General features: G+C 37.1%; 2 protein-coding genes and 1 long non-coding RNA gene across 4 annotated transcripts; all 3 read right to left on the reverse strand.

Moving 5' to 3' along the window:
* Positions 1-235: 235 nt before the first annotated feature.
* LOC109094633 lies at positions 236-3,171 on the reverse strand. Its single transcript, XR_002018611.2, has 2 exons — positions 671-3,171; positions 236-544 (listed from the first exon to the last, which is right to left on the reverse strand). It is a non-coding gene; the product is annotated as an uncharacterized LOC109094633 (long non-coding RNA).
* Positions 3,172-3,653: 482 nt separating this feature from the next.
* Positions 3,654-9,297, reverse strand: LOC109094631 (RNA-binding protein 15-like). The gene has a single exon (XM_042762245.1). It carries the CDS (start codon positions 9,133-9,135, stop codon positions 6,571-6,573), a length of 2,565 nt encoding a protein of 854 aa, XP_042618179.1. The 5' UTR covers positions 9,136-9,297; the 3' UTR covers positions 3,654-6,570.
* A 1,818-nt stretch (positions 9,298-11,115) lies between these two features.
* LOC109094726 (homeobox protein aristaless-like 3) lies at positions 11,116-18,967 on the reverse strand. 2 transcript variants are annotated; one of them, XM_042762246.1, is made up of 4 exons: positions 18,515-18,967; positions 14,319-14,593; positions 13,501-13,626; positions 11,116-13,113 (listed from the first exon to the last, which is right to left on the reverse strand). In XM_042762246.1, the coding sequence occupies exons 1-4, from the start codon at positions 18,840-18,842 to the stop codon at positions 12,760-12,762; spliced, it is 1,083 nt and encodes a 360-aa protein (XP_042618180.1). In that variant the 5' UTR covers positions 18,843-18,967; the 3' UTR covers positions 11,116-12,759. The 2 variants fall into 2 exon arrangements, with proteins under 2 accessions (XP_042618180.1, XP_042618181.1); XM_042762247.1 differs by having other exon boundaries at positions 11,118-13,113; positions 14,319-14,590; positions 18,515-18,965.
* Between the last annotated feature and the right edge of the window lie 1,494 nt (positions 18,968-20,461).

The following is a 20,461-nucleotide window of genomic DNA, read 5'->3' on the forward strand; positions in this document are numbered from 1 at the left end:
TTTCCTGTAAAACATTTGTTAATCACTAGATTTTATGTAATGTATAAGGAAAATATAAAATAAAATAGTTTATCTGCAAAACTAAAAAAAAGATAATATAATCTTTGAAACAGCACTGTCTGAAATCCATTGACTGATTATTATTATTATTAGCGTATTAAAAATTATTAAGATTTGTTGTAATTTTAAATCACACATTCAGTCTTTTCATGAGTAACATCAAAATATTGCACAGTGGTGTAACAGATATCTTTATTAAGAACACTGCATGTAGCACACAACAATGGTAAGCATTATATTTACATTTCTAATGCATTATTCCAAGACATTCGTCAAATACAAAAATACACATTGTATTACGAGAAACCATAAGCATCCATTAGTATTAATATAAACCTACTTAATTCTAAAATATTAAGAAAAAATTACTGCTTAGCTTAAAAATGAGCTGGTACTTACAGAAATGTTTGCCAAGAGGAGATACTGCACTATTTTCATGTTTAATTTACTGATGAATAGATGCCCACAGTGCAACACTGATGTTCTGTGGACACAACAGCACATAAAAAAATGTGTATAAAAATTTCATTAATCACATGCATTATAAAATGAATAATTAACTATTCTTTGATCAGCTGTAGGTAACAAAGGATTTTGATCAACAACAAACCATCTTAGTTTCATCTGAAGACAACTGTGCATTCATTACTCAGCAGATACTCAGATCTGTCCACCTGAAACAGATTCAAAACAGAACGTTGGTTAAAAAAAATAGCATATATTATATTCTCACTATAGTGGCTGTTGGTGTTAAAATCAGGTGATAACAGATAGCATATAGGTCAACTATAACATCAATAGCTGACGGCTGTAAACAGATTTTTTGAGATTGAACACAGTCATCAGTCTCTATAACTATGATATCCTTGATATCAGTTTGACGTCAAACATTCCTCAAGACTTGATCAAGATGCTGGAACATCATTTTAAATTCAGTTTGGACAGTATATTTCTTCCAGTGGTAATTGGGTAAAAATAGGAAGTTAATCCCACACTGAAATTGATTTAATGTATATGTAGGCCAATATGTTTAATGTTCAATTTACATCAAACCAGTGTCATGTCAAGTTTTGATATCGGATTGATTTGCATATTCGACCGTTTTTTTTTTTTTAATGTCAATTTGATGTCTTTTCAACATCAATTGCCCACTGGGAATGACTGTCATACATAACAGTAAAAGTATACGCTCTGAATTAACTCTATGCAGAGCAAAGTCTGACTGCATTCAGTGCATTTACCTTGAAATTCCAATTAACATTCATTCATTCCTAGTAAGATCATAGGGTAGAAAGCCTATTGTGAGGCCTAAAATAGCTTATAGTCATCATGTGGTAGCTTGTGCAGAGAACTAAGCTACAACCAGGAACAATGAGCTAATGTTTTGGACTGTCAGACTTAATATGCTCTTTTCATTACTTGGAAAAGTGGGAAGGGAACAGTGCCTGAACTACACAAAGAGATTATGTAAACGAGGCCAGAGGACAGGCTTGAATGTTACCATGGAGACCTACGGTTACCAAGTTACCGGGCCCATTCCAAAGCATCTGAAGACAAGCAAGTCAGTCTGAACTGTGGTAAAGATACAGGATGAAACATTAGAGACTGAGACAGCTGCTTATTATTATCATCACTTACATGTTATTCTGACAACGTGTAACTGAAAAAGTAGTAAAATGTTATTGAAATGAATTATCACAACCGTTTCAGTTAAATGTGTTAATGCAAATGGATTTTAATGTTAGCCAGTGCCCAAACCTTTTTGCAGAGAACAGATTTTGGTCAAACTATGTGCGTCACATCTGTACTCACGATGAAAGCTGTCTCATTTTAAAGGCTGCGCCCTCATGAGGTCGCATTTGTCAGCCACCTACGTCATCAAGGATGTCTCAGTTCAGAAAAGTAATTATAAAATTAACTCTTATTCCCCGTGAGGCATGAATTATTGTAATGTCTCTTTTAATTTGGAATGTAATGGATACTTTTCTGAAATGAGGCAGCCTGAATGATGTATGTGGCTGATAAATGCGGCTTTTAGAGGGTGCAGCCTTTAAAATGAGACATGCCAACAGCCATACAGGCAAAACATAAAATAAAAACCAATGTTTCTTTAATTGTACTGTGAAATTTGAATAGACCATCCATTTTTTAAATACCTTTCTAAATGTAAATTCTATATGTTCATAACCAGAAATCTATGTTTGTATAGAAAATTCTTGTTTGTTGTTATCTTTATAAAGTGACCACATGTATACCAGTATTAACAATATCAGTGTTAAAGAGGAAATTCTAACAGTCCTATGAAGTGAAAAAAAAAAAAAAAAGAAAAGTAAAACAACCTTATGCAGTCATATCTTTTGGAAACCCATCATAATTTAAACTAAGAAATTTAACACAATAAGCCTCTGGTTGAGACTGTCTATAATCAACAAGGTTTACTGCAAAGCTAAATGATCAGTTCTATGATTTTCTACAGCCATCTAATCATTTATGTTCTCTGTTTCTTTCTATCATTAGGACAAAATCTTAAGACTTTTTGTTTGGAACCTAGGAGACAGTCATAGTCAATTATGTTCCCAAGGTTCTAAGAAATCACCACAACTTAACATTTTACTAAGTTATAATTCAAATTAACATTAGAATTTAGAAGCAAATTAACTGTAAGGATTATACAGCTGACTAAAACGCTAAAAAGTAAATGTAGTGAGGCTTCAATTGGAATGAAGAGCTCTATGACATTACACAGTCTAAAAGGAAGTGTGGGATTGTGTTAAATTTTGTATGTAAATTGTAATTAATTTTTGCAATTATTGTAAAATATTTAATTATTTTGAAGATTTTTAATTATTATTTTAAATGAGTGTTTTGGGGGGTTTGTGTTGTTTACTGTCATTAGAAGTGTCTGAATGATCTGAATGAAGCAGACAGCTGAACCCGTTTGATGATGTACCAATTCATTTTTTATATGAGAATAACAGGTTAATGGTTTATCTACATTAAAAAAAACAACAACAAATTTAATATTCTCAACTTAAAAGAGATAGTTCACCTCAAAATTTAAATTGTCATCTTTTACTAACCCTCATGTCATTCCAAACATATGTGACTTTATTCTGTGGAACACAAAAATATATATTTTGAAGAATGTTTCAACTATTTTTGCCCATATATTTATATTATGGAGGAAAAAACATGCATTTAACATTTTTTAAATATCTTGTTTGTTCCACAGAAGTCATACAGGTTTAGAACTACTTTCATTTTTGGGTGAACTGGTGTTTTAACATGTTATCATAATTGCAAATTTATGTGTGTAAAATCACAAGCACAACCATCTCCTACTTAAAATATTACATATATTTCTGCCTTTTTCTTTTTTTCCCCATAAGAAACAAATAAATAAGGTTTTGGAAACTACAGCCCAAGATGTCAACCAATGGCAGTGTTCTAACGTATTTGCTGAAGTGACACTTACCTGCACCAGGTAGACTTCTAAAGTCTAAAGACCTGGTATAGATTAAATACTCCCTACTCACCACCCACACCAGAGGACTGGTCTGGATCCTCACGTCAGAGGCCTGAATGAGCTGCTGGTGAAGTGATGCAGCTGACTGGACATCTTACTAAGGGAAGGGAAAGAGGTGGAGTTCAGTTTCTTCCTCCTGACGAGGCTCCTCGCAAGCAAACTCCATGTTAACTTTGGGTGGAGTTCACACTGGAAGCATGTTTTCTTTCGGGGGTTCTTCACAACGAAGGGTCAATTTACCACGTACCGATAATCATTTTCTCTTTGGGAAAATAAACGTTTAAGAAAACAAAACTATCAAAACTCGATTCAAGTCAGACACAATTTCGAAGGCTAAAAATGCTTTTGGCTTTTCTAAATCCTCTTCCTTCACTGATTTTCAATGGAGCGAAACAAAATCATATCAGATGAAATCAAAGGATGGGGTAAACAAACGCCTGCTCCTCTGAATTGGAAATCACTGATTTGAGGTTCATTCAGGGCCTCTATTGTGCTGGCAATGCACAGTACAGCAAGCCTGGATACTTCCAGATGAAGGACACATAAAGGAAGCAGCCGTGAGAATCGAAAGACCCCAGCGAAGGTGCTGAAACAGAGACTTCAGTTAAGGTGAAGGTCTGCGCAAACATCATCTCTCCACTCATTCTCAAAGCTCAGAAGAACAGCCCCCTTCTCCCTGATCTGTTTGAGGGTTGGGGGCAGCAGCACCCTCAGGTTACTTAGCATGTAGGGCCACTCCAGGACACAAGGGTGGAAAACACAGATCAACAACAACATCGAGCCTCAAAAGAGCTCTCTCGCCCTTTGCTCTCACTGCCATGACTGATCCTGGGCCGAACACAAAGGAGGAGAATTTCTCTTTCCTGAGCAGAAACAAGCAATCGAGCAACAATTCCTCCCGAAACACAAACGAAAAAAGCAGCGGCAGGCGTTCTTCAATTGATTTCCAACGAATAAACATTTTCTCCCTCAAATGAAACAATTTATTGATAGCGTGATATAATCAAATGAGGGGCCAGTGCACTTTTTGTGTGTACAAACAGCCACGTCAAGAGCTGTGCAAGGAGTGAGTGACCGCTTCCTCTTTCTCCCCCAATCAAGAAATTAGGTAAATACAGCACAAATCAAGAGTGTCATTATTTCCGTTTAAATACGGGAACTGTAAGCACAAAAAAAAAAAAAAAAACAATTACACAAGCAGGAAGATGCTCTCAGTGAGAGTACACTAACACTAAATGGAAAGCTCTTGCCCCTGTGCATCCAAAGGGCTCCTGAATCATTTCAAACAATCATTTCTGCTTCCAGCCATGTGAAGTCCACTTGTGGAACGGTCCATTTCCTGTCCTGTCCTGTTGTGTGTAGCCAAGACTGAACGTACAGTATGTCCATTTATTCATGTACACAAACAGCTCTTATATTATGAAATCACCAACCAATCAACTTTTAAAACACAATTTAGTGTGAAAAGTCATACATGAAAAGATGTTAGTTATGCATCAGATCAGTACACTGCAATTAGCTAAACAGACTAAGAACACAAATTTCTACTTCTTCAGGATTTTAGAGAAAATTGTGGACTGTCATTTTAAAACCATTCAAACAATGACACCTAAGAACCACAACATTGTGTAATATTTCAAACATAAATGGCTGTTCAACTAAAACATACTTAAATGTCTATATTGTCAACTAAAAGTATGTCAATGAAATAAAACATAGGACTGTCTTATAGCTGCACAAGAACCAAATCGTTAGGGCATCAAATCAAGTTTTCTGTACAAATATGTGGGCCGGAATTCTTTAAATGAGTTATACACATTAATTTCTTAGTGCTATCCACATGGCATATCTAGCAAATTATTGATGATTATGACAATATCACATTACAGGCCACATTCACTTTACACTGATGATCTGAAAAGTCTGTTCTTATAGCAAATGCACCTTTTTTTGTCTTTATCTTTATAAAGATACATAAGAATATCATTAACAATATCACTGTAAATAGGTTTTACCTGGGAAATTATGACAGTCCTATGGGGGAACATGAATTAAAACCACCGTGTTACTCAAATTAATTATCTGAGACACATCATAATTTAAACTCAGACATTTCACACTATCCCATTTTGAAAACAGAATTATGCTTCATTCAAAACCTTTCAAATGTAACCCAAAAACATGAAAACAGTATGTCAGAACAACGTATTTTCTTCTTTAAACACAAACTGAATGCTTGATGTCATGCTTTGGTCTAAGGAGGGCTTAAAAAAAATCTATGTTTATAAATCAAAATACGTTCACAAATTATTTTTTAATGTGATAAAGGGGTGTTAAAACGCAGCCTGTATCATATAACACTGATGACATTTTTTGGCAACATATATTAAACCTCTGCAATGGCTTACTGTACAACACTAGCATCAACATGCAGTTCACTGAGCAAAATATTTTGCCTGTTTTAGTGGCCTACAGGACTGTATATCTCTATTACACTCCCCAATAGTGAACGATTATTCAAAGCATCAAGACACATAAACCAGGTTCCCATTAAATCAGATTAATTGATAATCATGAACATGAATGAAATGAACATTCACAAAAAAGATTTCGTACAGGGATGACTGTCTGGAATCTGACTGAAATACATGTTGATAGGAAGTGTTGGAACTAGACAGCATTTAATGACCAATAGCAAACTAAATTCCTATTCTAATATTCCCAATATCATTCTTTTAAGCAGGGTACAACTTATCACAAACTAGACATCTGAATAAATTGCAAATGAAAACAAATATATTGCTATAGAGCTAAACTTTGCTATACGAATGGGCCTTTTTCTCTCTTTTTTTAGTACATGTTTGGCAGAGCAGGTCATAACATTTGCTCTTTACTCTAGTACCACGTCTGCTTTAGAGAGCATGCAATTAAGAGACATTAAGAGAAGTTTGCATTTAACAACACTTTTGTGTGTATTATGATTGTTAAGATGCTCCTCGCACAATGATCATGACCAGAAAGTCCTCTTCGGTTTTGGCAAGAGCTTTCGCAGAAGAATCTAAGAACTGCTGAGAGAAATCACATGGTGGAAATGCATGCAGGACCCCAGTGTTGTCCTTATCTCTACTGCCCCCGACGGGTAAACTGATGACCCCGGCGGCCTGCTTTTGCTTCAGGTACGAAACCAAGTTGCGCAGGGGCCTCTGCGTCGATGCTGCTGGGTCCGAAGATGAAGTCTCCTCAGAGGTGCCAGGAACCGCCAGTAGAACCGCATACCCGCCTGGGCCTGCGACTTTGATGCGCCGGGACACTTCGTCGATCTTGGGCTGGTCAAGGCGAAGCCGTTGTGTGATGCGTAGTTGTGTGACTTTACCAGCCGTGCTGCCGTCGATGAGGAGACTGCTGGCGACGCTCAGGTCCCCCTCCAGGAGGTGCATGCTGGCTGGGAAGTTACTGTTTTTCAGGAGCAGCATGCCATTCCAGGCCATGCTCAGCTTCCCCCCTGCATCCTGCTTTGAAGCCTGGTTGCTTTTGGAGCTGCTCTCAGATCGGTCCCTCTTGGAGGCACCTTTGGCTGAATCGCCCGCTTTGCGCTTTCTCTCCGCAGGACTCACGCCGACACTAGACTCTAAGAGGGTGCTGCTGCTTTTGATGCGCTTTTCACCAGGGCCTCTGTCCAGGCTGCTGTGGCTCTCTCGTGCTGGGGACACACGGTCTGCTCTCGCTGGCCGCTCAGAGTCACTGAATCGTCCATCGCGACTGCTCCCTCCTGGGCTGCCCTCAAGGGATGGCGGTCTGCGACGTCGGGCCGCCCACTCGCTGCTGCTGTCAGGTGAACACTCCAGATGTCTCCCATCCTCCATGAGCCGTCGCTTGCGTGCTGCATCTCTGCCTGGCAGCTCCCGCTCCAGTGACCACGCCTCTCGCCGTCGCTCGCGCTCCAAGTGTTCAAGGGGCTCAAACGCAGGCGTTCGTACACGTTCACGAATGGCAGGCGCTGGCCATTCAGCCCCAGCATACAGTTCTCGTTCTCTGAAGTGCAGAGGTGGGGGAGTTCGTTCTCGCACCCTGATTGCCTCAGGGGTGGCGCGATGGACAAAAGATTCAGCCACAATTTCATAATGTTGCAAAGGGAGGGGCTGCAAGAACTGCTGCTGGTAGCGGTGCTCCGTGTCAGCAAAGTCCACCCTCAGCCTCCTGTCGGGACCACCGAGGGGAAATCCACGCATGTGTGTGCAGGCCGCCTGAGCAGCATCCAGGCTTTCATACTGAATATAGGCCCAGGTGTCCCCTTTTCTGTAGTCTATAGTCCTGATAGTGCCGAAGCGGTCAAACTCCCTGGCTAACGCAGTCAGAGGCACCCAAGGTCCAAGACCGCCCACCCATAAGCGTGTGGTGGGGGTGGCTTTGCCATAGCCAATCTTTATGGGGTTTCGGCCCACAACTTTCCCAGACATGCTAATTTTTGCTCTATGGGCCATGTCCAAGTTTTCAAATTTCAGAAAGCCATAGGTGCTGCTCTGGCCCCGACTTGGTCTTTTAATGTCCACCTCTGTGATGGTCCCAAATCGTTCAAAGGCTCTCCTCAAATCATTTTCAGTCACAGTAATATCCAAATTACCCAGAAATAGTGTGCGGTTGGCTCTCTGGTCGTCCTCTGGAGAGATAAAGTCCTCCTCGCGGAAAGGAGCGGCTCGCTCCGCGATGTACGCGGGCCGCGCCCTGGCTTCATAAAAGGCGAACTCTCGCTCTCTCTCAAGCTCTCTCGGTAACGGCGGGGGTGGGGGAGGAGGAAGCCGACCCAGCGCTAACTGCTGTAAACGGTAGTCTCTGTAACCCAGACCGGTTGGAGAGAGCGGCCTCTGTGTATGCAAATGTCTATGGCCTGCTACAACAGAGAAATGGTCCTTATCTACGGGAGATCGACTTCTCCTCCTATTCAAGTAGACTGCCTCAATTTTCAAAGGACGGTCGTAGAGCACCAGCCGGCCTCGCGCGTGCTTTGCTGCTCGGGCATCATCCGGTCTCCTGAAGTTGACAAATGCGATTCTCTCGTCGTTGACTCGGCTGATTTTAACACTCACGTCACCAAATTTTTTGAATTCGTGAAAGAGGCCGTCCTCGATTTCCTCGTCGCTCAGCTGGGAGCCGAGCTCGCTGATTTTTAAAGTTTTGTACTCACTTTCGTTTGCAGGAAGCGGGGTGCGCGACTCTCCGCGCGAGTTGGTGCGCGCGGCCGCCTCTAAGGACAGGCTCGAGGCGTGATTCTTGCCGCTCGAGCTCGCAACAGGGCTAGTGTAACCGTGGTTATTTCCAGTCCGACTGGAGACATGTCCATCAAAATCCCGTCCATCTCTTTTATCTCCGATCAGTGCCCGTCGTGCGGAACCCCCTTCGCTTTTAGATGAACTATTGCCGTTGTTGCTTCCGCCGCCAGAAATCGAGATAACCCCCATTTTCTTGCTGGTCGGATGGCTTCCTCCCCTGTCGCGTATATCATCCAAGGCCCTTGAACGCTTTTTCACCGGCGACCGCTCTTTCCCTTTCATCTTAGATATCCTCTGGCTTTGCGCGGCTAACAAAACACTTTTTAACAGTTATGCTACCGCAATGTCGACGAATTTACACGAGCAAGTGTTTAATTTGTTCAGTGTCCCTGCGGCAAAACAACCGCATACGCCATCTTGTCAAGACTAAAGCACGACCCGCCCGTCGACTTTGATTGGTTTGAATCTCTGAGAAACGTCAACGCCATTGGTCGCTCTGTCTGTCAATCAAGACCTCCCGTACAGCGCCTAGTCTCGGTGTACACCATTTTAGCTTCAAACGCCAAATATTCACCATAGACACAACAGCGGAGACATTTAACTAACCTTAAAGTTGTGAGGACATACACTGAAAATATTACATCTGCTTCTGCACTTTATTCCATATTTTATTTTGATCAACATGTTAAATCCACAAATCATGCAGGAAAAAATAATATTCTGTAATTAGTGTTGATGCTTTTAGTTGATGCTAAAGACTGGGAATTTCATTTGATTAATTCATTACATTTCGTTTAAATTACGAATCTAAGCCTATAATGTTTACAAATTGTGAGTGGTCAAATAAACATTACTGAAAACAAATCTCGTAGTTAACTTTATGTCCATTAGATGGTGATGTTTGCCTGTCCCGCTGAGGTGAAGTGAAGGGTCACGTTAGTGTAAACGTGAAGAACAGCTTTTGTCGCTTCACTGTACATGTAGCCTTGTCAGCGAGATTCACCCTTATAAAACATAAATATATTTTACATAATAAAGCTTTTCAGAACTGGTGGAATATAGTTTTGCCAAATAACCAAAAGAAAATCTAAAAATGTTATGTAAAAAGGACAGATAATTACTAAAAGGAATATATTTTATTTAAGACAACATAATCCGGAAGTAGGCTACATACAAAAAGTGCTTGAGCTTCACTTCTGTTGTTTGGTCAGCAGACAGCAAGCAATTTATCTGTTAGGAAAATAAGTGCTTACAAATAATATCGTCTAATACAAGTAAAGGTTAAAGACAGAAATGCACAAGCTATCACATATGTTATTTTTATCTATTAAAGTATAATTAATTTACTGCCAACATGTCACTTAAAGCTGCCGAATTTTCCTACTGCAGGCCTACAATAGGTAAATATTTTTCACATATCTCAATTTAAAGTTTTTGAAATTTCATTGCTTATATTAATCTTAAATCTATCAAATTTTGCGTGCTTATCTTGTGTGTCTGTCCTTTCACAGCCTACAACATTTAGCACTCTATGCTCTCTTTGTACATTTGTCATCCCGCCAGTCATTGTAGTTCACATCTATTTAGTAATGCTTCTCTTTAACTGTATTTCTTTATCACATCCTTTAGTCTGGCATTTAATCAGTTTGCATGTGTAGCTGGAGCTGGCTCCACTTTTTTGAAAGATCAGGCTGGAATTCGAAGCTGTGGGTGTGGAGAGAGTTTTCTGTCGGCCTCCCTTTCTATCCTCTATTGGAACCATATGTCAATTCTCTCCAAAACACGGCACGGTTCGCTAAACTGGCATTTAATGTGATCCAGCGTTTCTGTCATCCTCGATGCACAAAGGAAAGAAGCAGCAGGAAATGCTTGCCCCAAAGCAACTGTCGATCTGTTTCCATTATCCTGTCACTGCAGCTTTTTTCATCTTGAACAATTTTGTCTTATGTGTCATCTAAATTAAGTGAATCACCCTGAAAGAGTGGCTGGCAGGATTGGCATGCAGTCATTAAACCCAGATGGAGCTGAATAACCCACACCGGTCCCATGGCTGGGTCACAGAAATGTCCTCCTCGAGGCTGTTTGGCACTTGTATCAACAGAACACTTTAACTTCAGCTATTTCCCACAGGATTGGGATTCCAAAAACAAAATGATCAACTGTATAATGATATTGAGTTGTCTTAGAAACAGAATTTAACATGCTTGTTGTTCTTCAGGAGTTCTGTTCCTATGCGTGTCATAGCTGTTGTTAAATGTCAAAGTCACAGGAATTTAATGTTCAAAAAAGCTTTTACCAGGCAGAATTTGAATTTGACTAGTTTGATTAGTTATTTAGAACCAGGTGCATTTAAAACCATGCAAAAAAAAAATTGTTTAATGCAATACATCCACCACATGGCCAGCTTTAGAAACTTGGGAGTCTGCATTGCTTTTCAAGTAATGATTTGATTTTTGTCCAAGACCCTTGAATTAAACAGTAGCATAACATGTAAGTTGATTCATAATTCATTAGGCTTTGTGGTTCTGTCCAGCTGTCAGACCTCAGACCTAAGGTTGACGGAAAAACCTTGGAATCCATCATCAGTCTGAGAGTGAGGAGTTTGTGGTTACTTAGTTGGTTTTGTATTAGCAGGGCTGTCACATGCTGCAGATGTATCAGGTGACATACGACAGCCTTTACAGCCAGCCTACAGCAAAACATACATTTAAAAATACATATTAAATGGCCATGCACTCTCTCAAATACAAAACATTTCACCTTACATGTATCTATATCTATAGTAGTCTTAATAAATCGGCACACAAAATATTTTTTTGTATTCGAATTTTATGAGATGTTTGTATGGATCCAAAAGTTGCCTGAGCCTGTGCAAATATCTATGTTATAATTACTACATATTCTGGATATTATTCAAGATTAGAATTATGAAGAATATTAAAAATCTTGTCGATACCACAATTATTTTCATGGAGGATGGTATTAAAATTCTGTACAATTTTGTCTAAATAAATAAAAAAATAAACAATAAAAAATAAAATTAATCATTTTAAATGCAGTAAGTACATCCTGGCAACATAACATAATAATGTTCAGGCTGAAAAATGGGTATTCTAAAGATCGCATTTAACTGTGTTAAGTTATTAGTGTTTTTAAAGATTACCTTTAAGTGAGTGTAAGATAATGGCTAAGTTAATCTAAATCTAAAAATTTGAGAAATGATCATTTACAAGTTGATATTTAATATAGTCCAAAAACAAAAAAGCTAATATATGTCAATAGGATAACCGATATGATACCAAATTATCATGCATCCCTAATTAAAATAAGCAATCAGCAACACAAAATGCAATCTATATGCAGAGATGCTTAATTCCTGCCATGGTTTACCAGAAGCACAAACTTATTTGCTGTTTTTAGTCGTGAAAGTCAGAAAATGTAAAATCATTTATTGGCTAGGGCTACATATATACATAATGAGGCTAAACCACTGCATACACTGAAACTATGAGATTAACATTAACATACTTAAATAAAAATGTTGCACATCCTCTTTGACAATTAAAATGACATCATTTTTAAAAATTTAAGTATCCCTGGAAGAATTTTATATTAAGGCAAGTTGTGTGCAAAGCCCATTATGGCTCATAGAATTTCAACAAACACACAAACAAATGAGATGCTTTCATAGGGAAACAGATCAACACAGAAAAGTACAGGCATAAAATGTTTAATTGCAGTGAAAATATCTGGAAGGCTGCAAAAAAAGAGATATGTACATTGAGCATTAAAAAAGTGTCTTTCAGTTGTGTGTTACTGAGTAACACTAACATGCCAGTATGTGCGGGCATGCTAACTGCTAGTTGGCTCAGTGATGTCAAGACAATCGCAGTTGCAGCTGCATGGTCATGTTGGCCAGGATAACAGGCTCCCCGGGTCTTTGGTTTTCATGCGCAGGGCCACCAGTCCTGACGGCTTGTATTCAGACTCTGGTCCGGGCTCAAAGGAATGGGGCCCCAGGCTTCCTGGGAAGCCATGGAGTGAGTATATCCCGTTAATGCTAGGGTGGTGAGGTGGGTGATGATGATGATGATGGCCTGGAGATGCAGACATACCCATGAGCCCTGACAGGTTCCCGTGAGGATGGGGATAAGGGGTCATACAGGATGATGCCATGTTTTCCACTCCCAAAACACAACCACTGACCGCTCCGCCTGCACCTCCCATCCCTGCACTGCTTGGCCATAGGCTATTTTGCATCTGTGTGGACAGGAAAAAAAAACACCCACAAACATTAGTGACTTTATAACAAAATTGATTATAATATTTGCATGTTATCTAAAAAAAAGGTAACTTTGAAATCATTTTAAAAATATTTTTTACTTGTAATTAACACATATACCACTTAAATATTTAGCCTGTGCCAGATGGCAGGATTGTTGGCATTACACTAACAGAAAAAAAAAAAATGAAATTCAATCTGTGTTTCTGACAACCAAATTTAAATCATAAAATGCACTATGTCTCCAGCCAAACCAAAGCAACTCCACTGTGTGTGTTGAAATACTAGACAAAAACTAAATTTTTGTTCTCAAGCTCTGTCTTATGCTCTCTTTGTGTTCTGTGTTTGTGTGTTTGTGTGTGTACCTGGTATGAGTCGGAGCGAGGGAGAAGGGAGATATCGTATGTAGCAGCAAAGTGGTTTGGCATTTCTTGCATCTTCCCGTATCGCTCTCTTTTCCTCCATTTGGCCCGTCTGTTTTGAAACCACACCTGGGGAAAGAATATCCATTTATTAAACTTAATTATTGATTGATTTAAATATAGGTCCTGTCAAAATAAAACACTCTGCCTTTCAATGCATTCAATGTATTTAATAGATGAGGAACATTAATATTACAGAAAGCATTTAAATCTGTGCAAAAAAATAGTGTATGCTGCCGCATTTGAAAAAGGTTAGTATATATTAATCAGATATTTTATCCATATTATTAATTATGCTAAGTTTATTTTAAAGAAATTAATTCTTTTCATTTAGCAAGGATGAATTAAATTGATCAAAACGGACCGTCAGAACTTTGACAATGTTACAAAAAATGTATATTCTTTTGAACTTTATTTTCATCACGATTTCCAGAAAAATATTCTAGCATGATTTCTGAAGGATCATGTGACACCGAAGACTGAAGTAATGTCTGCAGAAATTTCAGCTTTGCATCACAGGAATTATTTACATTTTACAATATACTGAAATAGAAAAAAATCATATTTTTTAATTTATGGGTTTAATCATATTTCATAATTTTACATTTTTTTCATCAAATAAATGCAGCCTTTGTGAGAATAATAGACTGAAAATATATTTCAATAATACCTATTATTTTAATAATGCCAATTTATATAATCTTACATTACTCTTACATGCATAAATAACAACCTGTCCCAGGAGGTGGAGTCTAACACACCTGCACTCTTGCCTCTGTCAGCTCCGTCCTCAATGCCAGCTGTTCCCGTGCATACACATCTGGGTAATGTGTCTTTTGAAAGACCTTCTCCAGCTGCTCCAGCTGAAAGGTGCTGAAAGTTGTCCGGTTTCGCCGCTTCTTGTTCTTGCCTGAAAGGTCGATGGAGTCAGTGATGGAGTCACCAGTCAGCCCATTGGACGGCTCTTTCAGTTTTCCGCAACACTCTGAGTCTAGAGTGGGATATCCAAGGGCCTTGGGTACGGGCTTATCTCCTGCTGACACCAAGACAGAATGAGTGCTGCTTTGCGCAGAGTTACAGAGTTAGTATTTGCCACTGAATGCAGATCAGTGACCATTTAGTTTTAAATAAGCAAATGTAAATACTGTGCACAGGCTAATTAAACATACTTTTCTGTGTATGCTTTTCTTGTCTTCTAAACTGTAGTTAATGACTTATTTATGCATAGCCTGAATATTTTTCCTCACCTGATTTAGCTAGCTGGAAAGGCTAAATAATTTCAGACTAACCACAAACACGTAAAATATATGTTTTAGTTAAACAGCAAACAGAATTATAAAAGTTAAAAAATTAAATTAATACAAATCACACACAAAAAAGAATACAAATTCTACAAAAAAATGAAAGATGAAGTAGCACAAGTCCTTAAATATAACTTTGCTAAAAAAATAAAATAAAACACATATAGTTAAATTCATAGCAATCACCATCTATGTTACTGTAAACGTGTAAGCTATTTTGTTAATCAACAGTGGTTATGTAATGTTTTTCCTGACTGTCCTGAAATCGGTGTCATAACTTTGTTTTAAAAAGTGGGTGGGACAGGAGTGTGTGTTTGTGGGGAATAAATTCATAGATGTAATAATGGTGAAATAATGGTGTGCAACAGGCAAATAAAATAAAAAATATCTTTGCTTTTTATAAATAGTTGACCATTCAACCAACATTGTACACAGAAAAATTTTCTCTTTCAAATATCCAGTCTATTTTTGAGTAGGCCTATTCCACAAACTTTATAAAAGGATAACACACACTGTCAGCTGAGCTCACAGTTTTGATTAAGCTTGAAACTTGAGTTTGAATGGCTTGAGTTAAAATCAATTTTTGTAAGCTCAAATGCTTGCTTGAATAGTACAATAAAAATGCACGTGATTACAAAATCCAGCTACTACAATATGACGGGTTAAAATGTTATAAGAAGTTTTTTAAGGGATTTGGGGAAAAAAAAGTTCAACTCACTATAATAATAAACATCATTCAAACAGGACGTGTTTGCTTTTCTCAGGAGAATATAAAGGATGAGAAGAGCTCTTTTAAAAGGAATAAACCAGTCAGTCCTTTACCCTAAAGTGGGTGTTTTTTATTTCATGACTACTTTTATCTAAAATAGAAACGTCTTATGTGTCCACTTCTGTGTTTCAGTTTTTCTTTTTTATCTAAAAGAGAAAAATTGTAATGCAATATTTGTATCCCTAATTTTCATGGAAAAGCAACCAAAACATGGTGTTTTGTAGTTGGATATGTAGTTGGATTCTCTTTTTCAAACATCTTATTGAGATTTCTCAACAGTTGCTCAAGTCATTTAACAAAGAGTGGTTCATTCTGTGCATGATCATAGGTCAATAAAATTACTAAATTATGGCTTTAATTAATTCAAATACAAGAGTAAAAGCTTTGTTCTTGAGACATAAAAAAACAATTAGGATATTATATTAAGAGTTTTTAATTAGCATTTGCATTTGGCTCATAGCATTGTTTGACAATGGTAGTGCTGTTTGGTTTCCTCAGAAGAACTCCACTGTAATCCATCTGAATTAGAGTGAAATTATAATTTAGATGATTCTGTAGATATTAAAAACATCTGATCTTGGGTCATAAAAATCCAGTTTGCTTAAAAGTTCAATGTCTCTCTTTGCTTAGCGATTAAGTAGTAGAAATGAATTGTGGTTCTTCCTAATTTAATTTTCACCAAAACAGAGGAAACCATTTACTAGAGCTACATAACTTTAGAGGGATGGAATTATAAGGCCTATATCTGATCTCTTCCAGTAGTACAAGAACTAAAGAAAATGCTAAACTCAGTTTTAGGAACAGAGGATAGTTATTTACTGTACTGTGATTTATTTAGGCTAGTGAACAATAAAGAGCTGAAGAACACTTATCCATTTCATTTTATTTGAGTTAAATATCTCCCAAAATGCCTCCATTGGCCTACAAAAGATAGATGAATTAATAAAGATTAAGTTCGTAAATATGACAAAAATTTACTTTCTAAAAATATAAAGAAAGTGCAATGATCTATCAGAAACAAGTTCAAGGCTTTAACCCCGGCACATATAGCAGAAATGACCCTGCACTCTCTTCCCCATAGCACGGTGAGTTAAAAGACAAAGCAGTGTCGTATTGGCCTCTGTTAAAGTGTTGTCTTCAGCACTAGTTCGTTCCGACCAATCAATTCCAGGCTGTATTTGTTTGACACACCTTCATTAATGTAAGGTCCCCAATTAAAATGCTGGAGAGCATACTGGTTCAACACGTCTCGTGCTTTTAAAATAAATATCCTAAGTTATTTTAGAAATGTAAACTTGCGTGTTTACTTAAGGAATATGCTAAATATCGCCATCGTCTATAAATGAAACTAATTCAGAATCCAAGAGCATCCTATTAGCTCTCTGCAAGTTCTCCAAATGAAGGAAAATCAATATTCGTGTTTAGAACGTGTGACAGAATAGTAAGGTTATTAAACGCAAACAAGAATGACCAGGCCTCAAAACTGCGCACACAAATCCATGGCGATAGATTTGAATGAAGTTATCTGACGATTGTTTCTGACGTCGCAATATTTTATTATTAGGCCTGCTATATAAATTGAGACATGCGGTTGAAATAAATTGTTCCAGCTCTATAATGAGGAAAGAAAACGTTAAATCACACCGGTTCAAAAAGTTATTTAACCTCCTGTTTAAATAATTGTTTATTATGCTAGAACTTTATAAATGCTTTTTAAATCATAATGTGGAAAAGTGCGAGGACGAAATGCGCTATAGGCCTATTCTGAACAGGCCTGAGCTCTTACAATATGAATAATTCAGCTGTTATAAAATAATCATCATCATCATCATCATCATCATCATAATAATAATAATAATAATAATAATAATAATAATAACTTATTGATATGACTTATTTATAATTTATTATTATAGCTTATTTTGAGTGAATCATTTTAAGACCTAAACAATATAAACATATTAAACTCTTAGCTAAGCTGTTTTGACACCAATCATACCAAAAATAAATAAATAAATAAATATAAATAAATAAAGTTTTTAATTAGAGCTAGAAAAATAGAAAAATAGTTTTGAAGCCTAACAGAACTAAAGAAGGCAACCTAAAGCGTAAATACAATTTGTGGTTATTTAGAAAACCATGAACATTGCAACGAATACACTGATCTGAAGACTTTGACGTCATGAAGTTTTTTCATTTCCAATGAAAAATGGTTCTTAATTATTATTCTTTGCTGAACCTGAAGTGTTGAAGAACCTTTATTTTTAGGAGTGTATAATAAATGCTTATTTTTCAGATGTCGTCGGTATATATATATATATATATATATATATATATATATATATATATATATATATATAAAGTTAGAGATTATTATATAGTCTATTTAGAATTTAAGTTAATAAGTTAATAGTTAATAAAAAGTTAATAAATGAAATATTGAACAGTCCATTTCTAGGTGTTTAAGTGATTGATTGAAAAGACAAATTAATAAAGAAATTTATTATTGGGTTGAATCTAGGTCATCTCCATTCAGCACAAATACCACCACCTTGCTTGATGTGACATCATTTTAAGTGTAAATGTATTGATACTTACATTTCCAATTGCCATACAGGCCTATCCGTTTTAGGGAATTATGCGAAAATGAAAAATATTAATGATTTTCAGTTACATTCCTACGTATCACTCCAGTTTGTTTTGGGCCTCTCAAGTGGAGTATTTAAAAAGTTGTCTAAACGATTTTTGCGAATTATTATTATTATTCCTCTTATTATGTCATTATTATTGTTGTTGTTATCTATATAACCTAGGCTATATCGTTTACGGATAGACGTTTGAAGGTTTTCCTCGCTGACATTCAACTACTGAACTCGTTTTCACTTACCATCCGAATTAGTCTCATAAAATGACGAGTTCTTCTCAGTGATCGAAGAAGGTTTTTGGTCCTGGTTCATATTCTCCAAATACTTTGTATGCTTTCCAGGCGAGGCGCGGGGAGTTGTAGGGCTGACGCCGTGCGTAAAGTCCGCGGAGCCGCCGTCAGTGTAGCGTCCCATAAAAAACTCAGATCGATGCGCTAGAGTAAGATGCGGAGACTTTTGGAGGTCGTCACACTGGAAGAAAGCGCCGGAACTATGCTCCAAGCCCGGTGAATTCTCCGGCGTGATCCTGTTTGGAGGCGAGGAGAAAGACAGACAACTTTCAGTCTCCATCACCTTTTCCCGAGCACGAGAGCGCAAATAGTGAACTAGGATGCTATTAACAGGGAACAAGTTAGTGTATAAGCGACAGAGATGGCAATTTTCCCCCACCTCTTCATTTCAAGTGGGTGGGATTTAGTGGATCAGAAACAAAGAGCCCTGAACTGGGAGGGAGAGAGTGACACAGCGGTCTGATTCAATACGCCCCAAAATCAATCACGTGCGACTCCTGTCAATTAACCATTTTTCTCCAAAACATTTTCTCGTAATAAAACAAAATTGTTATGAGAGTTATGAGAATGTGGTTAAATCGAGTAATTGTGACTGGCTGAGCACTTATAACTTTAAATCACCAAAGTAGTCTACTGAATCCTGATTTGATGGATTTTGATCCAGGAACATTTTACGCGAGACGCTGCCGGTCGCTGTCAGAACTCGATCAAAGCAGGGATCAGCCCAGTAAACGCGCACTGGCTAAAAGAAAAAAGAAAAAAATCCCCTGAATGATTCCGATTATGATATATCACGTCTACACTGATGACAAAATTAAGTTATTTTGAATTTACGTATGACTTTAAATCATACATGCAACAGATTAAATGCCATTATGGTTTTTACCCTGTGGTACGGACACAATATAATTCGGATATTACGCTGCGTTTTTGTTTTATTATCGAGATGTATTGCGATGTATAAGCACAAGTGTAATAAAATGCGCGGGAAAATAAATCATTGCACTTTGATTTTTATTATTAAAGTAACAGCAAAAATAGTAAACTGCTGCTGACTGAGATTGACAGGGGATAAAAACGTTTTAGGCTATATCGATATTTATTCATATTTTCTACTGAGTGTTTTAAATAAAGATGTATGTAATACAAACCAAAATCATTATTTAAGGCAACATTAAAGTTATGATATTTTTTTACGTCAAAATGAAGTTTTCGAATATATAAGTAACCCTAAACTTGTCACAACTAATTAAAGGTATTGCATAGCAAACATCACATTTATTTTGTTTTAGAAAACGTAAAAATATTTATAAACTACCAGATAAAAGAAATAAACGATCCAGTTGCAATATTGTAAAACATTACATAAAATGTGCAGTCTTTGAAAATAAAGTTAATTAATGTGATGATCATCAACTCACGTTACTTCTTTCCATTTCTATTATAGCAAAAGCACAAAAAGCCTATAATAGATACAGAAAAAACAGACCTAAAGCAACCCGCTCTCAATCCAGTGTAGTTTTTTTTTTTTTTTGTAAAGGTTTGAATTACCAACGATTAATTTTAACAAGTCTGCCGTATCCATTACCTTTTTCTACTCGCTCTGTAGTTCTTAAAAACAGATTTAAAGTCCAGAAGAAAAGTTAAAGCGTTTATCATAATTATCCTTTTATGTATTAAATTAAGTGACTTTTTGTTGGTAACTCCAAAGTTTAAGGAAAAATATAGTAAAATGCAGAATGTCCACCGAACTGATCCAAGCAAATAATAAAATAAAATAAAATAAAATAAAATAAAATAAAATAAAATAAAATAAAACGTCCTTCCATATAACTTTGTGGAGCTGCTTGTGTTTGGACATCCAGGGATCAAAGAAATTTAAAACTGTTGATATTGACG

Source organism: Cyprinus carpio, chromosome A8 (genome assembly GCF_018340385.1).
Source record: "Cyprinus carpio isolate SPL01 chromosome A8, ASM1834038v1, whole genome shotgun sequence".
Lineage (NCBI taxonomy): Eukaryota > Metazoa > Chordata > Actinopteri > Cypriniformes > Cyprinidae > Cyprinus > Cyprinus carpio.